Here is a 19,352-nt window from a genome sequence, read left to right on the forward strand (position 1 = left end):
CCACAGAGTAGTGGCCACCACAGAGAAGGCCCTCTCCTTCATCCTCACCAGCCTAGCTGTCCTGGCTGATGGGACAGGGAGAAGGCCATCCGAGGCTGATCTTGTTGAGCGGCCTGTCTGGCGTTGCTGGAGGCGCTCCTTGAGAGTAGTGAGCCTGAAGCCTGGTATAGGGTTTTAAAGGTCAAAACCAAGACCTAGAATTTGGCCCGGAAAACAACTGGTAATCAGCGCAACTCCTTCAATGCTGGAGTGATGTGATCTCGCCGGCAGCTGCCTGTAATCAGGCGAGACTCCGCGTTCTGTGCGAGCTGCAGCTTCCGAACCGTCTTCAAGGGTAACCCCACGTAGAGTGCATTACAGTAGTCTAGACGAGAGGAGACCAGGGCATGTACTGCCGATGGGAGCAGATGGTCAGGAAGGTGGGGGCACAGCCACCGTATCAGATGGAGTTGGTACAATGCTGTCCAGCTCATGGCTGACACCTGAGCCTCCATGGACAGCTGGGAGTCTAAAATGACCCCCAGGCTGCGGACCTGGTCTTTCAAGGGCAGCCGTACCCCATTCAACACCAGGTCGACATCCCCCAGCCTCCTCTTGTCTCCCACCAAAAGTACCTCGGTCTCGTCAGGGTTCAGCATCAGCTTATTCCTCCCCACCCAGCCACTCACCATCTCCAGACATTTGGACAGGGATTCTACGGCCAACCTTGGTGAAGATTTGAACGAGAGGTAGAGCTGCGTGTCATCCGCATATTGATGACACCACATCCCAAACCTCCTGCTGATAGCCCCCAGCGGCTTCACATAGATGTTAAATAGCATCAGGGAGAGGATGGAACCCTGTGGCACCCAACAAGTGAACAGCCACGGGTGTGGCACCTTCTCTCCCAGTGCTACCCTCTGGTACCTGCCAGACAGGAAGGACCGGAACCACCGTAATACAATGTCTCCAATGCCCATCCTCTCCAGGCAGTCCAGGAGGAAAATGTGGTCAATGGTATCAAAAGCCGCTGAGAGGACAAGGAGAACAAGGAAGGAGCATTCACTCCTACCCAAAGCCCTCCTCATGTCATCCACCAAAGTGACCAAGGCCGTTTGAAAATGAAATATCTTTTTTTAGGTGTGCTGACCAGAACTGTACACAGTATTTCAAGTGTGGTCGCACCACACATTTGTACAGGAGCCGTATGATATTGACACATTTATTCTCAATTCCTTTTCTAATTATGCCTAACATGGAGTTTGCCTTTTTTATATCAGCCGCACACTGAGCTGACATTTTCATCAAGCTGCCCACTGGTACCAGTTCCCCTCTACTCAGCAGTGGTTAGGCCTCATCTGGAGTACCACAGTTCTGGGCACCACACTTGAAGAAGGATGCAGGCAAACTGGAGAGGGTTCAGAGGAGGGCAACAAAGATGATCAGGGGACTGGAAACAAAGCCCTATGAGGAGAGACTGAAAGAACTGGGCACATTTAGCCTTGAGAAGAGAAGGCCAGGATCTCTTCTCCATCATCCAGAGTGCAGGACATGGAATAAAGGGTTCGAGTAACAGGAAGCCAGATTCCGGCTGAACATCAGGAAAAACAATGGAACCAATGACTTAGGGAGGTTGTGGGCAATCCCACACTGGAGGCATTCAAGATGAAGCTGGGCAGCCATTCATCAGGGATGCTTTGACTTGGGACTCCTGCACTGAGCAGGGAGTTGGACTCGATGGTCTTATAGGCCTCTTCCAACCCTACTATTCTATGATTCTATGATCAGGGTCTTGGTAAGACTATGAATCAGATTTAGACTTTTGTTTTTGTCACAAGATGCTCCTTTGTATTCAGCTCAGGCCTCAGGACAATAATGTAGCACTTGGGAAGAAAGATGCATCCCAGTAACCCAGCACTGGAGGCCAAGATGGAGAAGACCTGCACGGCCACCATGTATTTCCCCTTCGTGCTCAGGTAGGTGGGCACAAAGGACACCCACACGCTGCAGAAGACCAGCATGCTGAAGGTGATCAGCTTGGCCTCATTGAAGGCCCCGGGCAGCTTCCGGGCTAGGAAAGCCACCGTGAAGCAGATGGCAGCCAGGAAGCCCATGTAGCCAAGGGCAGCATAGAACATGGCGACAGAACCTTCATTGCACTGCAGGACGATCTCTCCAGGCTGGGAGTGCATGTCAGAGTCAGGGAATGGGGGAGAGAGGCCCAGCCAGATGGTGCAGATGACAACTTGGACAGTGGAACCAGAAATGACAATGGAGTTGGCCAGACTCTTCCCCAGCCACCCCCTCGCCCTGTTCCCTGGCTTTGTGGCCAGGAAGGCCAGCACCACAGTGATCGTTTTGGCCAACAGTGAAGAGACGGCAACGGAGAAGATGATGCTGAAGGCCGTTTGTCGGAGGAGGCAGGTCACTTTCCTTGGCTGGCCAATGAAGAGAAAGGAGGAGAAGAAGGAAAGCAGGAGGGAGACGAGGAGAATGTAGGAGAGGTCCCGGTTGTTGGCTTTGACTATTGGGGTTTCAAGGAATTTTATGAAGATTCCTAACACAAGGCCTGTGGTTAAGGACAGGAATAGGGCCAAGGAAGCCAGGATGATCCCCAGATACTCTTCGTAGGACAGGAAGGTTGCAACCTTGGGCATACATCCATCTCGGTCCTGGTTTGGATGCTGATCGCCGGGACACTTGGTGCAATGGCCTGAATCTGAAAGGCACAAGAGTCACATCTCCCTTCCGTCCTCAGCAGTCTCTGTGCTTTTACTTTCCCTCCAGCTGTTGCTGGGGGGTGACTCACGGCACGCCTTGATTTCACGCAGGGCGCAGGCAGGCCTGCTGGGCCTCCCCCTTCTCCCACGTGAACACGCCACAGTTGGTGTTTCGTGTGTTTAAACATGTATTTGTTTATACCACCAAGCAGAGCTACGAAGAGATCACATCAGACTTTGAAGCTCTGGGAAGGAAACTCAAGAACTTTTGGGCCCAGATAGTTTTCCCATCCATCCTTCCAATAGTTAGAAGAGGGATAGAAAGGGAATGAAAAATACTCCGGGTGAATGACTGGCTATGAAGGTGGTGCCGACGAGAGAGATTTGGATTCTAGGACCACGGGCTATACTTCCTGGAAGATGGGCTGTCGGCAAGGGACGGGTTACACCTCACAAAGGATGGGAAGAATGTGTTTGGCCACAGCATGAAGAACTTCATCAGGAGGGCTTTAAACTGAATCCTACGGGGAAGCGAGATGTAATGTTGGGGGTAACAATGGACGTAGGCGCATGCACTGCACCGGAGAGAACAGCTCTGATAGCGCCCAATAATAGTCTTCAGACACATGCAGGAAGAAAGCCAGACTATGAAGCACATGGTCTTCGATGTCTATATACTAATGCCCAGAGTATGGGAAACAAACAGAACGAACTTGAACTCTTAATACAAGAGGGAAATTATGACCTGATAGGTATAACTGAGACTTGGTGGGATGACTCTCATGACTGGAATACAGCAATGGAAGGATATCACTTGTTCAAAAAGAACAGGAGGAACAGAAAGGGAGGTGGGGTTGCACTGTATGTGAAAAATACATATCTCTGCACAGAAATACAGGAGGAGGAGCTTGGTAGCCCCATCGAGAGCATCTGGGTTGAAATAAATGGAGCAAAGCATAAAAGGAACCTGGTGGTCGGAGTCTACTACCGGCCACCCAATCAAGGAGAAGACGAGGATGAAACTTTTGAAAAGCAAATAGCCAATGTTTTAAGGAAGCATGATGTAGTAGTAATGGGGGACTTCAATTTCCCCGATATTTGTTGGGAGACAAATTCAGCAAAACATGGCCCCTCCAGGAAATTTCTGACTTGTGTGGCGGATAACGTCCTCGTACAGAAAGTAGAGGAAGGAACTAGAGGATCGGCTATCCTTGACTTGATCCTAACCAACAGAGATGACTTAGTGGATAAAGTAGCAGTTACAGGAACTCTGGGGGAAAGTGACCATGTTGTACTTGAGTTCTTGGTTCTAAGGGAAGCAAAAGCTGAGTGTAGTCAAACATGTACCCTGGATTTTAGGAAAGCTGATTTTAATAAACTCAGAACAATGATCAGTAAGGTCCCATGGCAAGCAATGCTAGTGAGAAAAGGAGTCCAAGATGGGTGGGAGCTTTTAAAAAAGGAAATTCTCAAGGCACAATCACAAGCAATTCCAACAAGAAGAAAAGGTGGAAGACAACAGAAGAAGCCAATGTGACTTCACAAAAAGCTTAGGGATGACCTGAAAACAAAAAAGGACACATATAGGAAGTGGAAAGAAGGCCAAGTAACAAAGGAAGAGGACAGGCAGATAGCACAGAATTGCAGGGATGGCGTCAGGAAGGCTAAAGCTGAGAACGAGCTGAGGTTAGCGAGGGAGGCTAAAAACAACAAAAAGGCTTTCTTCAGCTACGTGCAGAGTAAAAGGCAGAGGAAAGAAATGGTGGTTCAGCTATTAAATAAGGATGGCAAAATGATAACAGATGACAAAGAAAAGGCAGAGGTGCTCAATTCCTACTTTGGCTCAGTCCTCTCCCAAAAGAGGGTCTATGACCCCCCTGGAAAAGGCGAAGTACAGGCTGAATGGGCAGGATTGCAGCTTGTGATCAATAGGCGTATGGTCAAGGAGCACCTAGTGACTTTGAATGAGTTCAAATCTCCAGGGCCGGATGAACTGCATCCTGGAGTAATAAAGGAAGTGGCAGAAGAACTCTCAGAACCGCTATCTTTTCTCTTTGAGAAATCATGGAGGACGGGGGAAGTGCCAGATGACTGGAGGAGGGCTAACGTTGTCCCTCTCTTCAAAAAGGGTAAAAAGGAGGAACCTGGGAACTACAGACCAGTCAGTCTGACATCAATCCCTGGGAAAATTCTGGAGCAGATCATAAAGCAATCCATCTGGAAGCACCTTGACAACAATGCCGTGATTACTCAAAGCCAACATGGATTTGTCAAAAACAAGTCCTGCCAGACAAATCTGATCTCATTTTTTGATCAAGAACCTCCCTTGTAGACCGTGGGAATGCTGTAGACATCATATACCTCGACTTCAGCAAAGCTTTCAACAAAGTGCCCCATGATCTCCAGATGAACAAACTAGCTCAAAGTGGGCTAGAGGAAACTGAGCCCTGCGGTACCCCACTTGTTACCTCTCCCCAGTTGGAGAAGGTCCCATTGATAAGCACTCTTTGAGTCCGATTCTGTAGCCAACTGTGGATCCACCGGATCGTTGTTTCATCTAGCCCACTTTGAGCTAGTTTGCTGAAGTCGAGGTATATGATGTAATACATAATATAATGTAGCAGCCATATCGGGGGTCAGACTAAGTAGCCTCATGCAGTCTCATGCTTCATGTTCTTGCTGAGCTCTTTCTCCCCTGAATATATTGTTGTAAGCTGACGAGACACAGGAATTCCTTATCTTGTCAAAGGTCATACAGTTGTATATCTTGTTCTGTGCTGTTCTCTTCTGTTCTCTCCTTATCATGGCTACCCTATAACCCAGTTCTTGTATTATAAACAATAGTGCTAGGAGGAAAAATGTTGAGGACTGCAACCCCACGCGGGAGGGGGAGGAGGAGCCGTTTCATATGTGTCACAAAGTCTATAAAACCAATGTACTAATGTAAATCGGGGCTTCTGGCTCTTTGGAAACGATTCCAGCCTTAAGCCCGCGCGTTAAATAAAGAATCTCTTTTTCCTTCACTCCGTGGTCTCTCTGACTCTGGGTTCTGCAACATAAATGGTGCCGTGACTCGGATGTGGCAGGCTCTGAGCCAGACAGGTGGCAGTTGCCTGCTCTTGATCGCCGCACCGGGAAGACGAGCTCGGCGCATGCCTCCCTTTCTTGGCGCCACCGACCTTTTTGTCGAGTGAATGGGAGAAAGCCTGCACCGGGATCGCCCAAACGGCAGCGAGCGGCAAGAGAACCTTGGGAAGCGGAGGAAGGAACTTGAGCCCTGCCTGTATCGCAGCTGCAATTGAGTTGAAACCCACATTGGAAGCCTTCAGGAGAAAGGCAAGTATTTGGGAAAAAGAGGGCCCCGCCTTTAGGGAGAAAGGCCACTGGGCAGAAAAAAAGAGGGCCCCGCCTTATGAAGAAGGTCAGTGTTGGTGGTATACGTATACAAAAGAACCTACTCCTTGCGGGTAGAAGGGGGGCCTGATCACACCCCCGAGTGGGCGCCAGTACCCAGCACGCCAGTACTCAGTAGGAAGCTGAGGAAGCTGGGGAAGCCGTTTTCCGCTCTGGTAAAAAGTGGGAAAAGTGGGTGGCAGGGACATATGGATGTAGTGGAGAGATTGATGATTGTGTGAGTGGCTACTGCGGTTTCTGACGCATACCGTTGACCGTCCGGGTGCCCAGGCCAGTAGCAAAGTGCGTGGTGTGAAAAATCCTCTTGTGTCGGCCAGTGAGACCCCTTACTCACTGACCAATTCCCATTCCCTAATTGTGTCTGTCTTCAATTTAGGAGGGAGGCTATGGGTGGTGGGGGAAGCAAACCTTGCACCCCCTTGAGATGTATGTCAAACAAAGAAAGAAAAAGGTTTTTTTTAAAAGATTCAGAATAGAGAGAGAAAACAGCAAAAAGCTCAAGGTCGAGCTGAGAGGAAAAAAAACAAGATCTGAGGCTGTTAATTAGAAAAATGTTGCAGGACAGTCTGGCTTTTAACAAAGCGTGGGAGCGTGAGAGTGTGAGGCCGAAGAAGTAGCTGTTAGCCTAGCGCGCCGAGAGAGGGGGGGCAGGAAAATTGCCCACAACGTTCTGAGTTGTGCAACATCATCACCTCGCCTAATTGAGATGAAATCCCTAAGAAATGGAAACTGAAAATGAAGACCCAGAAGATGAAGGCAAAATAGAAAATAAAGGTGAAGAATCAGCCCCCAGAGCACAGGCTAGACCCCTCTTCGAGTGAAAAGTGTGCCATAAGACTGTCCCAAAGCAGAATGAAGCGGAGAGACCATGTTGAAGATCTCTGTCAAGGTAACCGTGTTTAGCTTTGAACTGTGTTAGAATTGCATAGAGCCTGTAGCTACTGACCATCAGCTATATGATTTCTGAAGAGCGTAACCATTAAGCTTTTGCCGTGGGATTCCCTGCAATGAAGAAATCTCACTGATTCGAGTGTCCAGTGTTACACTGCCTAAGTGTGTGTGCTAAAGAGACCGAGAAACCAGACAGCATGTTCCTGGCCAAGCCAAAATCACGCTACTGCCATGCTCCTGGAAGCTGCAATAAACTGTGTAAGCTGGGAGACCCAACCTGAGTGAGAAGAAAAGAAGATATTGGAGCAACTGTCTTGAAAAACAATGAGATCTGTGTAGCTGGCTGGCTGACGCTGTCAGTGATGTTACAACTTTAAATTAAGACTGTTTTCCTGTTTGAGACCCCAGCGAAGAAAGCTAACCCGAGTTATTTGTTGCCCGTGCCAAAGCAAGAATTTGGTGGCCCTGTACCTCATCGTGTCCTGTTTTGAGCTTGGGATTTACAAATACAAACAAACTGAGAAGCTTGCCTTTGAAGTCCTGCAAATCACCCCACCGCCTCCCCGAAGATTAATGGCTGCCTGAAAAATGCAAGTATAAAGCGATGCCCATCACCCCCCAGCGTCCTGAGTTTCGGCACTCAGTGTTTCAGTGCTTTCGTGTACCAGGTTAGAAGAGAAAAAAAAAAAAAAAGAGTAAGTTTTTAAAATGTCTGTGAGAGAACCTGACAGAAGTAAAATAAAATTTACAGAGGAGTTGCCCAAGTTAAAGCATCATGGCTAGAGAGCTGAGCTGTGCCGCTCTGTTTAAACAGAAGCCTTGCTAAAAAGTTAAAGGCCCTTGTCTGTCAGAAGGGGTGTGGGGCCACACTTCCCCTTTTTAAACTGATGCAAAAGTAGAGAGCCTTTGCTGGAAACATCGCATCTTCATTGCCCAGAGCCTTCTCTGTTTGCCTCCATCAATGTCTGGGCTTTTTAGAGACACTCTGCACATGAACTAAAATTTTAAATTGTCAAAGACTTGCCATGGACAGTGCTGTGAAGCTTTGGATAAACTTGAACTCTCATCGCTGTAGACCATGTGTCTGTGTTTGTAGTCAGCTCAGTGTACAGCAGGCTGAGTTTGATCTGTGACTTTTAGATTTCCTTCTGCCAGAACTCATGCAGCATAGAGTTGCCAATGCAAAAATGGTGACCTAGAACTCTGCGTGTGTGGGTATGCCCGTCCCTTGATTTTAATGAGCCCTGAGCTTTCAGCCAGAAGACCAGTATGATTGCTGGATCTGCTCCATCATGCCTTACCATGCAAGAAGTGTTTTCCATTCATTGTGTTAAATTGCAGAAAAAGTTTGTTGTATATATTTTATGATTTCTTAGATATCATAAAGTATATGTGATATTTGCAGATTAGTGTTAGTTGCAACTCCAAATGATACTAAGTGTGGTTCCCAATGGATGACGAAGAGAAAAGACAAAAGCAAGTAGAAAAGAAGGAATAGAGAAAGTAGAAGACAGATAGAGAAGAGAGAAAAAGAAAAGGCAAAAGGCAAAGAAAAAACATTTGTAAAAAAGAAGCGTGGCCATAGTTGCCCCCAGGGTAAATTAAAAGCAGCTGATTGTGCCTGGAGCTTATTACCTGGGGTAAAGTAGCCACAATAATGTAATAGTTCTTTAAAATGAAGAAAATGTAACTAGAAGGAGAAGAAGAGCCTATCCCAAATGTGTGTCAGTGGGACTAGTGTAAGGCAGAAAAGTTTAAGTAAGTTTAACTTGAAAAAGACAAATAAAGAGACAAGGCTGGTGCATGGAGCAGAAAGTTTTATATAAAAAGTTTGAAACATGATCTGCAATACAGGCAGATCAGCAAAGAAAAAGAAAGCAAAAGAAAGAGAAAAAATTTGTCTTCCCATACTAATAAATAAAAAGTGTTATCAAGCACTTTGGGAAGCGAAGTTGTTTACAGGAAGCTGTGCCTGAGAACCAAACACTTCTAGCCTATGCTGAAAATGCTTGCTAGTGTTATGGGTAACATGTATAGTATAAAAACCCATTTAGTGCAATAGCTCGTGGTTCAGAGAAGCTGTCTGATCCAAAAATTAAGTACGCCTGTGTGCTGTAAGTTACCCAATAAAGTCTCCTTGTAAGTAACCCCCCCCTGCTGGAATCCCAAAACACAAGTTGGGCTAGAGCGCCTCACCCAGTATCAAACCCTGCTGTTAGAAGCCATGAAAGGCAGGTATAAAGAAGTCAATTAATATGACCAAAGTGTCTAAAGTGCTGCAAGGTGCCACCGAGGCCCCAGAGCGTACTTGGAGCATCTTTCAAATGCCTATCGCCAGTACACCCCCCTCGACCCAGAGGCCCAAGAAGACGTAAACGAAAAAAGAAAAGAAGAAGACCCGGCAGAGGCAGAAGATTCTTAAAAAAAGAACCAGTGTGCCCAGTGTGGACAAGATGGACATTAGTGGCATGAATGCCCAAATAAAATAAATCAAATACACAAAGGAAAAAACCAAAGGGGCCAGAATGGGCAAAGAGGGAGACAGCTTGAGAGGGGCCGTGACATTGACTGTGAGGGGCCGTGACATTGACTTCATGATTGACACTGGAGTGGCATCAAGAGCAAGCAAACGTTAGCCTTAAACAAGAAGTCCAAACACTGAGCAAAGGTCTTCAAGCCCAGCGTCGCTTTGTCTTAAAAAAATAAGCCATTCCCATCACAGAAGTTCATCCTTTCCAACCAAGAGTTAAAGTATGAGTTAAAGAGAGAAAAATAACCCTTTGACTCCCAGATGGAGAGGACTGAAAACTGTCATACTTTCCACCCCCGCAGCTATGAAAGCAGCTAGAGTTAAACCCTAGATACATTGGACACGAGTCAAGAGAGCGAGAGGGGGAGAGTAGACTGTAAACAGAAATCCTGAAAATCCTTTAAAAATCATTCTGAAAAAGCAGTAAGAAGACTCAGGCTAGACCTTACTGTGGACACACCGGGAAACTGTCCCCCTGCGTACGGTCAGACCTGCAACTGGAGAATTGAAGAAGGGGACTAGACCCTACTGCAGCTTGCCAGGTGAATAGCTGCCCAGCGTACGGTCAGATCCCAAAGAAGATCAAACATGCGTATTGTAGTGTTGTAGTGTTAGTAGTGTTGCATTGTGTCTCCTTAATAAGGTGCAAAAAGGGGGGTCTGCCCCTGGAAAAAGAAGTTTGTCCCAGTGATTTGCTGATAATTACTGGCTTCACCTGGCTAACATCACGAGAGTAAAACATTTTTGTTTGCCAAGAGGTATACCTGCAAACAGGCTTATTAGCTCTTGCCTAATACCTGTCTGTAGACATCCTGGGAAAATTCAAAAAGATACCATGTTAAGAGTTTATGGTGTAAGTTTAACTTATTCCCAAAATGCTAATTGGGGCGTGGTTGCAAAGATCCTACCCCCTACAGAGTTCACTCTACGCACCCCCATCATTGCTGAAACAAATGCTACGTGTGCACAAATGCTTAATTGTCAAAATTTTTTCCAGAAAATACAAAGCTATCCCTGGCCCCCTTCCACTGTAATAAAATTCAAAACATATCTTTTAATGATGCCCACATACTTTTGCCTCATGGATGGTTTTAGACATGTAGTTCCCGCACTTGGTCATTCATTCCTGCCAACTTGTCTGATAACCACCCATGTTGCCTCAGCCGCCACTTGAACTGGTGCCAATTCTTCCCCTGTAGCCCGAGAAAATCCGTCAACGGCAGCCTCGAGCACTCCAACTAACTAAAAATTGTAATAGTCATGTGCAGTTATATTCTGACTCAGAAAAATTGGCCTTAGCAATGTCACTGGTTAAGGTTCCAGGTTTAGCCTTGGCTGATGGTCTGGAAATCAACCGGTTAGCTTGCAGCTTAGCCAAAAGCATAAATGCCACCTCACGAGCATTGTCATTGTTAAATAAAAAGCTGCGTGATCTAAAAGGTGCAGTTCTAGAAAACAGAGCTGGTATAGATTACCTCTTCCTTCTTCATCATTTAAGTTGTGAGACACACCAAAAGCTCTGTTGTTTTAACTTAACTGATAATGGCAATGCTGTAGATGAACAGATCAACGAGCTGCACAATATAGTAGCTAACAAAACAATAAGACAAAACAATTAGCTCAATTAGTTAACCCCTTGGCTTCCAGATCTTAGCTGGCTTAAAAGCATTGTTCATCCTAATTCTACCAGTATTGTTCATAAAAGTTCTGTTATGTCTCTGCGTTCCTTGTCTTATGCGCTGTTTAACCAATCTGTTTTATGTCTCAGCTAGTAAAACTGCTGCCCTCTATGCTCTAATAGCCCAACAAGAGGCTAAGTAATATGTATGTCACAAAAAGCTTTGTATAGTTATCAGAAATGCTATAATTGTAATGAAATTATGCATTTAAGGGGGGAATGTAGCAGCCATATCGGGGGTCAGACTAAGTAGCCTCATGCAGTCTCATGCTTCATGTTCTTGCTGAGCTCTTTCTCCCCTGAATATATTGTTGTAAGCTGACGAGACACAGGAATTCCTTATCTTGTCAAAGGTCATACAGTTGTATATCTTGTTCTGTGCTGTTCTCTTCTGTTCTCTCCTTATCATGGCTACCCTATAACCCAGTTCTTGTATTATAAACAATAGTGCTAGGAGGAAAAATGTTGAGGATTGCAACCCCATGCGGGAGGGGGAGGAGGAGCCGTTTCATATGTGTCACAAAGTCTATAAAACCAATGTACTAATGTAAATCGGGGCTTCTGGCTCTTTGGAAACGATTCCAGCCTTAAGCCCGCGCGTTAAATAAAGAATCTCTTTTTCCTTCACTCCGTGGTCTCTCTGACTCTGGGTTCTGCAACAATAATACTTTGCTCTGTGGCCATGGATGTGATCTGTGATTTAATGGTGCATTTGTGGGGACACTTGGTTAAAATCCAGAGGATATATGTCTTGAATCCCCTTTTGGGGGTCCATCCCAGCTCTGAGAACTATAGGATCCATGCCAGTGACGTGGATGTGCTTTGCGATTCCGCTGAGACTTTGGATGCGCTACTTGTAAAATCCAGACGATCCCGCCGGATCGGTGCCCGCGTAAACGGTTGACGCCATGATGTGAAGCAGCAGATCTGGGGCTCTCAGCGGTGCATACTTGGACACAGGTGAGTTCTGTGCCTCGACTGGGGCTGGGGGGCGAGTGGGAATCCAGCATAAAAGGTCAGAGGATCCATGTTGGGGTGGTGGCTTGGGTACGTTCCTCATAAAAACCAGGCGGGACCAGGAGGAGCCATGCCTTGGACCCAACTTTTTGCACTGCTGCGGCCAGCAAGTGATGGATCTCTGCTTTTAGCGATGGAGTCCAGGGAAGCACTGTGCGCTGTGCTGTCACGGCGGCTGGGGCATCCTCCAGGTAAACACCAGGAGGATCCATGAAGATCCCCGCCTCAGGTCCACGTTTCTGTGCTGCTGTGGCGCTGACTGGTGGATCGCTGACCTTTCTGGCTCAGCCCATGGAGGCAGATGTGCCCTGTGATTTGATGGTGGTTTAGGGGGGTATGAGGATATGACGTCCTGAGGATCCGTCTTTGATTTCATAATCTGGCTTTTAATTTCTTCCCGATTCAAAGTGCGGGAGACACATGTATGCTGGTGGTGCTGATCCCTGCCCCATCCACTGCGTCCCCCCCCCGGTCCAACTCCAGTTCTTGTGAGACACCTTGTGAAACACATCACAGCTGGTGCAATAAAGGATCCGCGTTTAGAAATGGCGTGAAGAAAACCTTCACAGGACTTGTCGTTTCCTTCAGACTCACCCACCTTCCTGGGCAGAGATGGTCCCTTCCGCGCAGGGGATACAGTCGTAGCAGCAAACGGGCCTTCCTTCCTGAACCGCCTTGAGGGATCCGGGGCGACAGCTTTCCACGCACCGGGAATGCGGCACCGTCTAAGCACAGAAGCAAGGACCATCGAGGAAAAAACGTTAGGGCCAATTTACGTCGAGAAACTCGACAGAGTTGGAAAGGAGCCAGCAGGACCTCTGGGGTTTAACTTGAAGCCCATAACTAAGCTTAAAGACGGCAACTGCAGGAAGTGCCCCTCGCTTCCCAATCCCCCGCCCTGGCTTCTACTCCCCTTCCTCTCGGGTTTCCCTGGCGACAGAATTCAAGGGACCGGTCCTCTTCGGGTCCGTAAAGTGCCATGTACACTGGTGCTGAAATATTGTCAGCGCCAGGTAACCTGCAGCCTGTATTCACAGGCAGTCCTTCTGCCACGCAGCTGGGAAGCAGAGGCGGGCAAAGGCTCCCCTCTGCGAGCTCCTGAAGAGCGGCTCCTGGTTGCTGCCCCCAGCGGCGTTCGACAGCCTGGCGCCCCGGAGTCTGTGGCCTTAGTAGAGGTGGAGGGATGGAGAGAAGGGCACTGAAAGGAAAGGCGTGATTCCCCCCACCTGGTTGAGCCACGTGGGCCAGAGAATGGCGTCCTGGTCGAGGGTGAACGTCAGGCCTGGGCGTCCCCGTCTTTCCATACCCCCAAATTTCACCCTGACGACGGACTTATTCGGAAACTTCACCCAGTTCACGATGTCAAAGTCGGCTGCCAGGTCCCCGTTCTCATCCAGATACACGCCGTCCATGGAGCGGTTGTAGAACTGGGGGTTTCTCAGGAAAGGGTGGAGCTGGAACGGCAGAGGAAACACCGGCATGGAGGAGACAAGACAGCACGGTCGATGCCTCGGTTCTGCCCATGTCGCGCCCGGGTCTCGCCAGGCTCGGGGCTGGTTCAGACTCAAGTGGCTGGCTGTGTCTTCCATCATTTGCGGGGGACCTGATTTCATCCCCGAGCGCCCTTTGGCTGCCCTCTCGGAGTCTGGGGAGGCGAAGCCATCGGACACGCACAGCCAGCTCATACATACGGGTGATTCCTGGGTTGTCTGACCCAAGAATCGCCGCGGCTGGGCGAGAGTGAGCCAGGGAGTGGGTGAACCTGCCGCCTCCATGCGCGCGCTGCTTCCGCTCTCAGTCAGCCCCCCGAGTGGTTCTCGCGAGGTCCAGGCCTGATTATCGCCTGCAGCCCGGGCCTGGTCTTGCTTTCAGGCAGAGGGGGGCTGGTCAAGTCATGGGGCACATTGCGGACACCGTGAAAAGGCAGCAAGGCATCGCGGATGTAACTGAGCCTGCCGTCCTGGGCACACTTACCCGGGAGTGTCTTCGACGGAGCTCGGTAGGGTTCGCCTTACACGGATTTGCCAGATACGTTATATTTCTAGTGTGGGCTTGGGAGAGACACTGAATGTCCTGCCTCAGGCATCAGATTGTGCAAGGTGAGTACAGAAATGCTCCCAGCACACAACTGTTACCTTCTTGACGTGCAGACAGCTACAAGAAACACCGCTCCGTATACAGCTGCCAACATCTCACCGCCGCCGTACAAATTCCTGATGTGATCACAGCTGGAATCCTGCATCCAGTTCTGGTCACTGCCCCTCAAAAAGGATATGGTAGCGCTGGAAGGAGTGCAGAAACGGGCCACCAAGACGATCAAGGGGCTGGAGCATCTCCCCTGTGCGGGAAGGCCACAACTGGGCCTGTTTAGCTTAGCAAAAAGGCGAGTGAGGGGAGATTATGCTGTAAATACGGAAGTTTAGCATGTGTGTAGTAACTGGAAACTGTGGAGCCCAATACTGTCTCCAGTTATTATGGGTTGGAGTTTAGACTCCACCCCTTCAGCTTGTGTTTGTGATTATTTCCCTTTCCTGTTTCGTTCAGTGTTAGCCCGTCCCTCAATAAATAGTCTCTTGTTGTTTGGGCCTCCAAGGGAGTACTCTGTCTCATGTATGTTACATAACTGAGCACTTAGCAATGCGCTTTGGAGAAAAATCTGAACGTTTTGCCTCAGACATCATGGAATTGTACTTGTTGATTTAAAATAAAATGTTCCCACTACAAAACTGTTATTGGTAAAAACATACAAGGCGCACTTCTGCGCATGCCGGAAAATAATGGGTACAAGTGCAGCTCGGCACGAGACGGGGCGTCACCAGAAAGATTAGGGCTCTCCACGCCTGTCCAACACTGCCAGGACAGGAGCCACCCAGACCCCCAGTGAAGGGTCCGGCGCGACACCCGTGGGCACTCCTGCAGACGGAAGAGGGGGGGACACGCCCCAGTGGAGCCCGGGAGGCGCCCAAGTAGCCGCCCAGTCAGGCGGCCAGAGGGCTCGGAGAGAGGCACCGCTGTTCCCCCGGCCCAAGGGAGCTCCTGGGCAGAGTGCGGGTAGGTGGGTGGGGTCCTCCTCTGGGGCGGGGGGCACGAGAAGTGGGCCCAGGCAGCACAGAGGGGTCGGCCAGTGAGGGGCTCTGTTAAATCCAGCCTTTCCCCTCATTTGCTGATATTCTTGGGTTCTAAATCCAAGGCACTCAGGCTGGAACCGGACAACGGACCGTCACAGTCAGCACAGCTATCCGAGACGGGAAAGGGAGTACCTGCCATGGCTGCAGCCTCTGCACGTCCAGCCTGCCTCCCCCCTCCACCGCCCTCCTCTGGGAGCTGGACGAAGAAGCGGCATCCAAGGCTTGGGCCACAGCCTGGATGGCGCTGTAAATGACGTGGTTGTCTAGGGACAGGAACCTCTCCAGGTCCTCCTGGGGCAGGAACTCCAGGTCCTCCTTCTCCCTGCATCTTGTCCAGCCTTTCACAGACCACGCACGCTTCGCGTATGAGCAGCTAAATGCCTTCGCCCCAAACTTTTTGATAGGAGAGAAAAGGAATCGAAAATCAGCGTATTTTGTCCGTCTCTTTGTCTGGATGAAGAAGGAAAAAAGACCATGGATGTGTTGGAAAGATACTTCGTGAATCAACTCCAAGGTGATGTCCCACAAAGCGGTTGTGATCCAGACTTTCCCTACAACAGGTTTCATCAACATTTTAATTACTTTTTGCATAACGTGTAATCCATTTAAGAAGGAACTCGTCTCTGCACAATAAACAAAAGCGTTGACTTGTCCCCAATTCTGCAATGAAGATTTATGGATCCTTGCTTGCTGTGTAGTCAGTCCTGGGATGGTTTGCGTGAAAGCAACGCAAACACCGTTCCTGCTGAGCTCCGGCGTCAAGGTCTTCACGCATCTCTCTCCGTTGTCGGTGTCTGGAGCGATGAGACCTGTCATTGTCCACCTGAAATGCAGGAGCAGTCTGACAATCCCCGGGTACTGGGTTCCTTCTTTGGGGACCGTCGGGTAGAAAAACGGGAACTGAGTTTGATCACTCAGAACGTGAGAAACAAAACCATAACTGACCTGACCAAGGAAGGAAGAGAATGTTAGATTGTTTTGCACTAAATTTCAGTTCTCACCGGGCATTTCTGAAACCTGGCCAGATTACGCCTATTAACTGGCAATTATTTATAGATGTTGCACAACAGTGATGCGAGCATTGGGAAAAAGGCGGGATATAAATAAATATGACAACAACAACAACCACTCCAAAATCAGGCCCAAATGTTGAAAAAGAAAAGTGGAGACTGACTGGTTGTTCTCAGTACAATGACCATTTCTGGCACTCCCCGACGGCCGCCTGGTAGCGCCCATGGTCCGTCTTCCCCACCCTGGAGTAGCAGATAAGAAGGGTAGTATCGATTGAGTCAGTCCCCTAAGGGGTGAGGTGCTATAATGCTTTAGATCAAGCAAGTTGCATAGATGTGCAAATGCCTTTAATGTACTCTGTAACTTCGTTTTTGCTTTTTGAGAAAATACCTGCATTTGGGGCTATTGTTCCTGCCACGTGAGAGTGTGAGCTTTCTACTCCTCTTAGTCACCAGTGCCTGTGCTTTGGGTGTGCTGGATGGATTGTCCTATATGCCACCCCAAAGCTGCAGTAGCAGCAGCCTCCCTTGTACCAAGATCAAGATGCAGTGACTGCGTGTGACTGGCAGTGGAGAGTGAGGGTTGGCTGAGGATCATCTGTAATATTCTGATCACTCTGGAGGGGACCCCACAGGAGAATGAGATTCAGCCTGCAAACACCCTCTTCACCTGTGGGATTTTGTGGATGCCCAGCATGGTTGAAATCTGGATGGCGATGTCAGAGTCGGCCCCTTCCAGAACAGCCAGCGGCGGATTCCGTCTTCCACAGCTGTAGTTGGGAACATTCGCCTGGCCAGGAGACAGCAGGTCTAGCAAAGCGTCAGAGGTCATTCTTGCCTCAAAATAGTCGTCATGGATGTTGTAGCCCAGGGTGATGTTGGGTAAGAACCTGGGATTCTGGTTGATCTCCTGAACTGCAATCAAGAAGGACAAGATCTTCCAGTATTCTGTGTCTGCTCTAAAAACAAAAAAGCAGAAAAGGTGTCACATAAAGAAACAAAACTATACAGTTGTTGCTTCTTTGACATCTATATCTCTGTGTTATGCTTCTAGAACTTTCCTCATGCTAACACTGATCCCGATCCAAAGCCAGAAGCACGATAGCCAATCCCCACTTCACGGCCGGTGTGGTTCTGTGGGCAAGAGAAGGTAGCCGACTTCCGGGGACAAGAGCCACGATCCATTTTTTAAAAACATCCGGGGCAGCTGAGTGTTCCTGTTGTACAAAATGCTAGTTTCGCCCCCTGGAGGCTAGTCCAATTTGCCCCAAAGAGGAGAGTCAACTTCAGGCTGGGTCCAACTCGATTTTATTGTTTGCAAACAGTTCGACAAAGGAGCTCACGCTCAAAGCAGAGTCGACCCTGGGCAACCTCCGCGCTACTGTTTTATCACTTAGCTTGCATTCCTCAGCCAGCGTGTTACTTTTGATTGGTTGCCAGCGGTTTGCTTGGCAACCTTATCTTAGGGTTACTGTCTGCTCATTCCAGGCATGCGCAGCTCTTACAGTACTACGTGCTGCTTAAGACACATCCAATGGCTTTTAGGTTACATTTTTACTACAATTCCCCCCTCAAAAGGCTTTTCTCAAATTTATACTCTCTTTGGTCCCGCGGTGGACTACGCACTTAAAGGCGCAAACTATTATCGCTGTGGCGTTGACGGTTTTCTCTAAACAGCAAGTGAGGCCTGGGACGCCTTTGTTCTAGCTACTAGAATGTTGACAACAAAAACACTTTTTTTTTGAACTTTTGGAACTCAGTTTTGTTCCGTTCATCAGGAACCCTTGAAACGAGAGTGCCCTCTTTCTGCAGAGCTACTTGAGTCCTTTCAGGGGTTCATTATTCCAAGGCTGCCTTCAGGTGGGTCAGCTTCCGGTGTGACCCTCTCTGGTGCAGGTGATGCCTTTATTCAGTGTGATGAATCCACTTCTTTTCTTTGGCGACTTTCATAGCAATGGGAGTGGTAAGTAGGATCTGAAACAGACCCTTCTGCTTCTTGGTAGGTGGTTCATCTTGCTAGGACTGGATTAGCACCCAATCGCTGGGATTGAGATTATGCACTGGAGCATCTAAAGGCCAGGATTGGTGCGGTGTCGCAAACCTGTGAAAACAAAACAGACTGCAAGGCGGTAACATAACCTTGAACCTTAAAACTTTTACTTTTAAATTCACATTTAAGCTATCAGCCATAGGTAATATCCGAGGTGGGCACTTATAGAACGTTTAAAGGGTGTCAATTTAATACTTCCCTTGGGGGTGCACCATACTCAAGTCAAGGTGACTGGCAAGGCCTGTGGCCTTTCAACTTAATCTTTAAACAAATTCTAGTGAGCATTGTCTTTAAGGCGCGGTTCATCTTCTCAACTTGTGGATTGAGGTTTCCAAGGGGAGTGTAGCTTCTAGTTAGTTTGTTATGCCTGGGCCACTACTTGCGTCACTTGTCCAACAAAATGCGGCCCCTGATTTGATTCACTCTCTTTAGGTAACAAGAGCCTAGGGATTACTTTTTAACAGGATCTTGGCTACTGTCTGTGCGGTGCAGTCAATTGCTTTTATCATTACTAGCAGGTAGCGATAGCCATGAGTCTGGGGCAACTCTGAAAAGTCAATTTGAAATCTCTGAAAAGGACAGTAAGCGCATGGGCGACTTCTCATTTGAGCTGGGGGCTCAAACATCTTTGAATCGTTTTTGAGACACAAAGGGCAGTCAGCCACTGTTCTCAGGCCTTGGTCTAACCTGAAGGAGGTGCTATCTGCCTCGGGCGCACCCAAAATCGGGGTGTTAAAGGGGGATGATCCCTTTATTAGCTAACCATAACTTTTGAACTTCTCAATGAGCGGCTTCAAGCCTGCACAGGTGGCTTTCTTCAGAGGATACTGCCTCACGCACACAGGGCTCTCCCTTTTTAAAAGACGATTTTAACTGGTGTTATGCATTTGCTTGGGCAGGGGTTCTGTCTGCCCACACACATGGATCAGCATTCT

At 48.4% G+C, this 19,352-nt stretch overlaps 1 protein-coding gene across 1 annotated transcript; it reads right to left on the reverse strand.

The window, feature by feature from the left end:
- Window positions 1-1,793: 1,793 nt before the first annotated feature.
- LOC146356774 (extracellular calcium-sensing receptor-like) lies at window positions 1,794-17,552 on the reverse strand. The gene is made up of 9 exons (XM_084830291.1): window positions 17,440-17,552; window positions 17,038-17,326; window positions 15,448-16,302; window positions 15,015-15,301; window positions 14,365-14,511; window positions 14,204-14,270; window positions 13,456-14,094; window positions 12,828-12,954; window positions 1,794-2,698 (listed from the first exon to the last, which is right to left on the reverse strand). Exons 1-9 carry the CDS (start codon window positions 17,550-17,552, stop codon window positions 1,794-1,796), a joined length of 3,429 nt encoding a protein of 1,142 aa, XP_084686417.1.
- Between the last annotated feature and the right edge of the window lie 1,800 nt (window positions 17,553-19,352).

The sequence above is a fragment of the Heloderma suspectum genome, chromosome 2 (genome assembly GCF_057233095.1).
Source record: "Heloderma suspectum isolate Gila_16-S chromosome 2, 16-S_ref, whole genome shotgun sequence".
NCBI classification, from domain to species: domain Eukaryota; kingdom Metazoa; phylum Chordata; class Lepidosauria; order Squamata; family Helodermatidae; genus Heloderma; species Heloderma suspectum.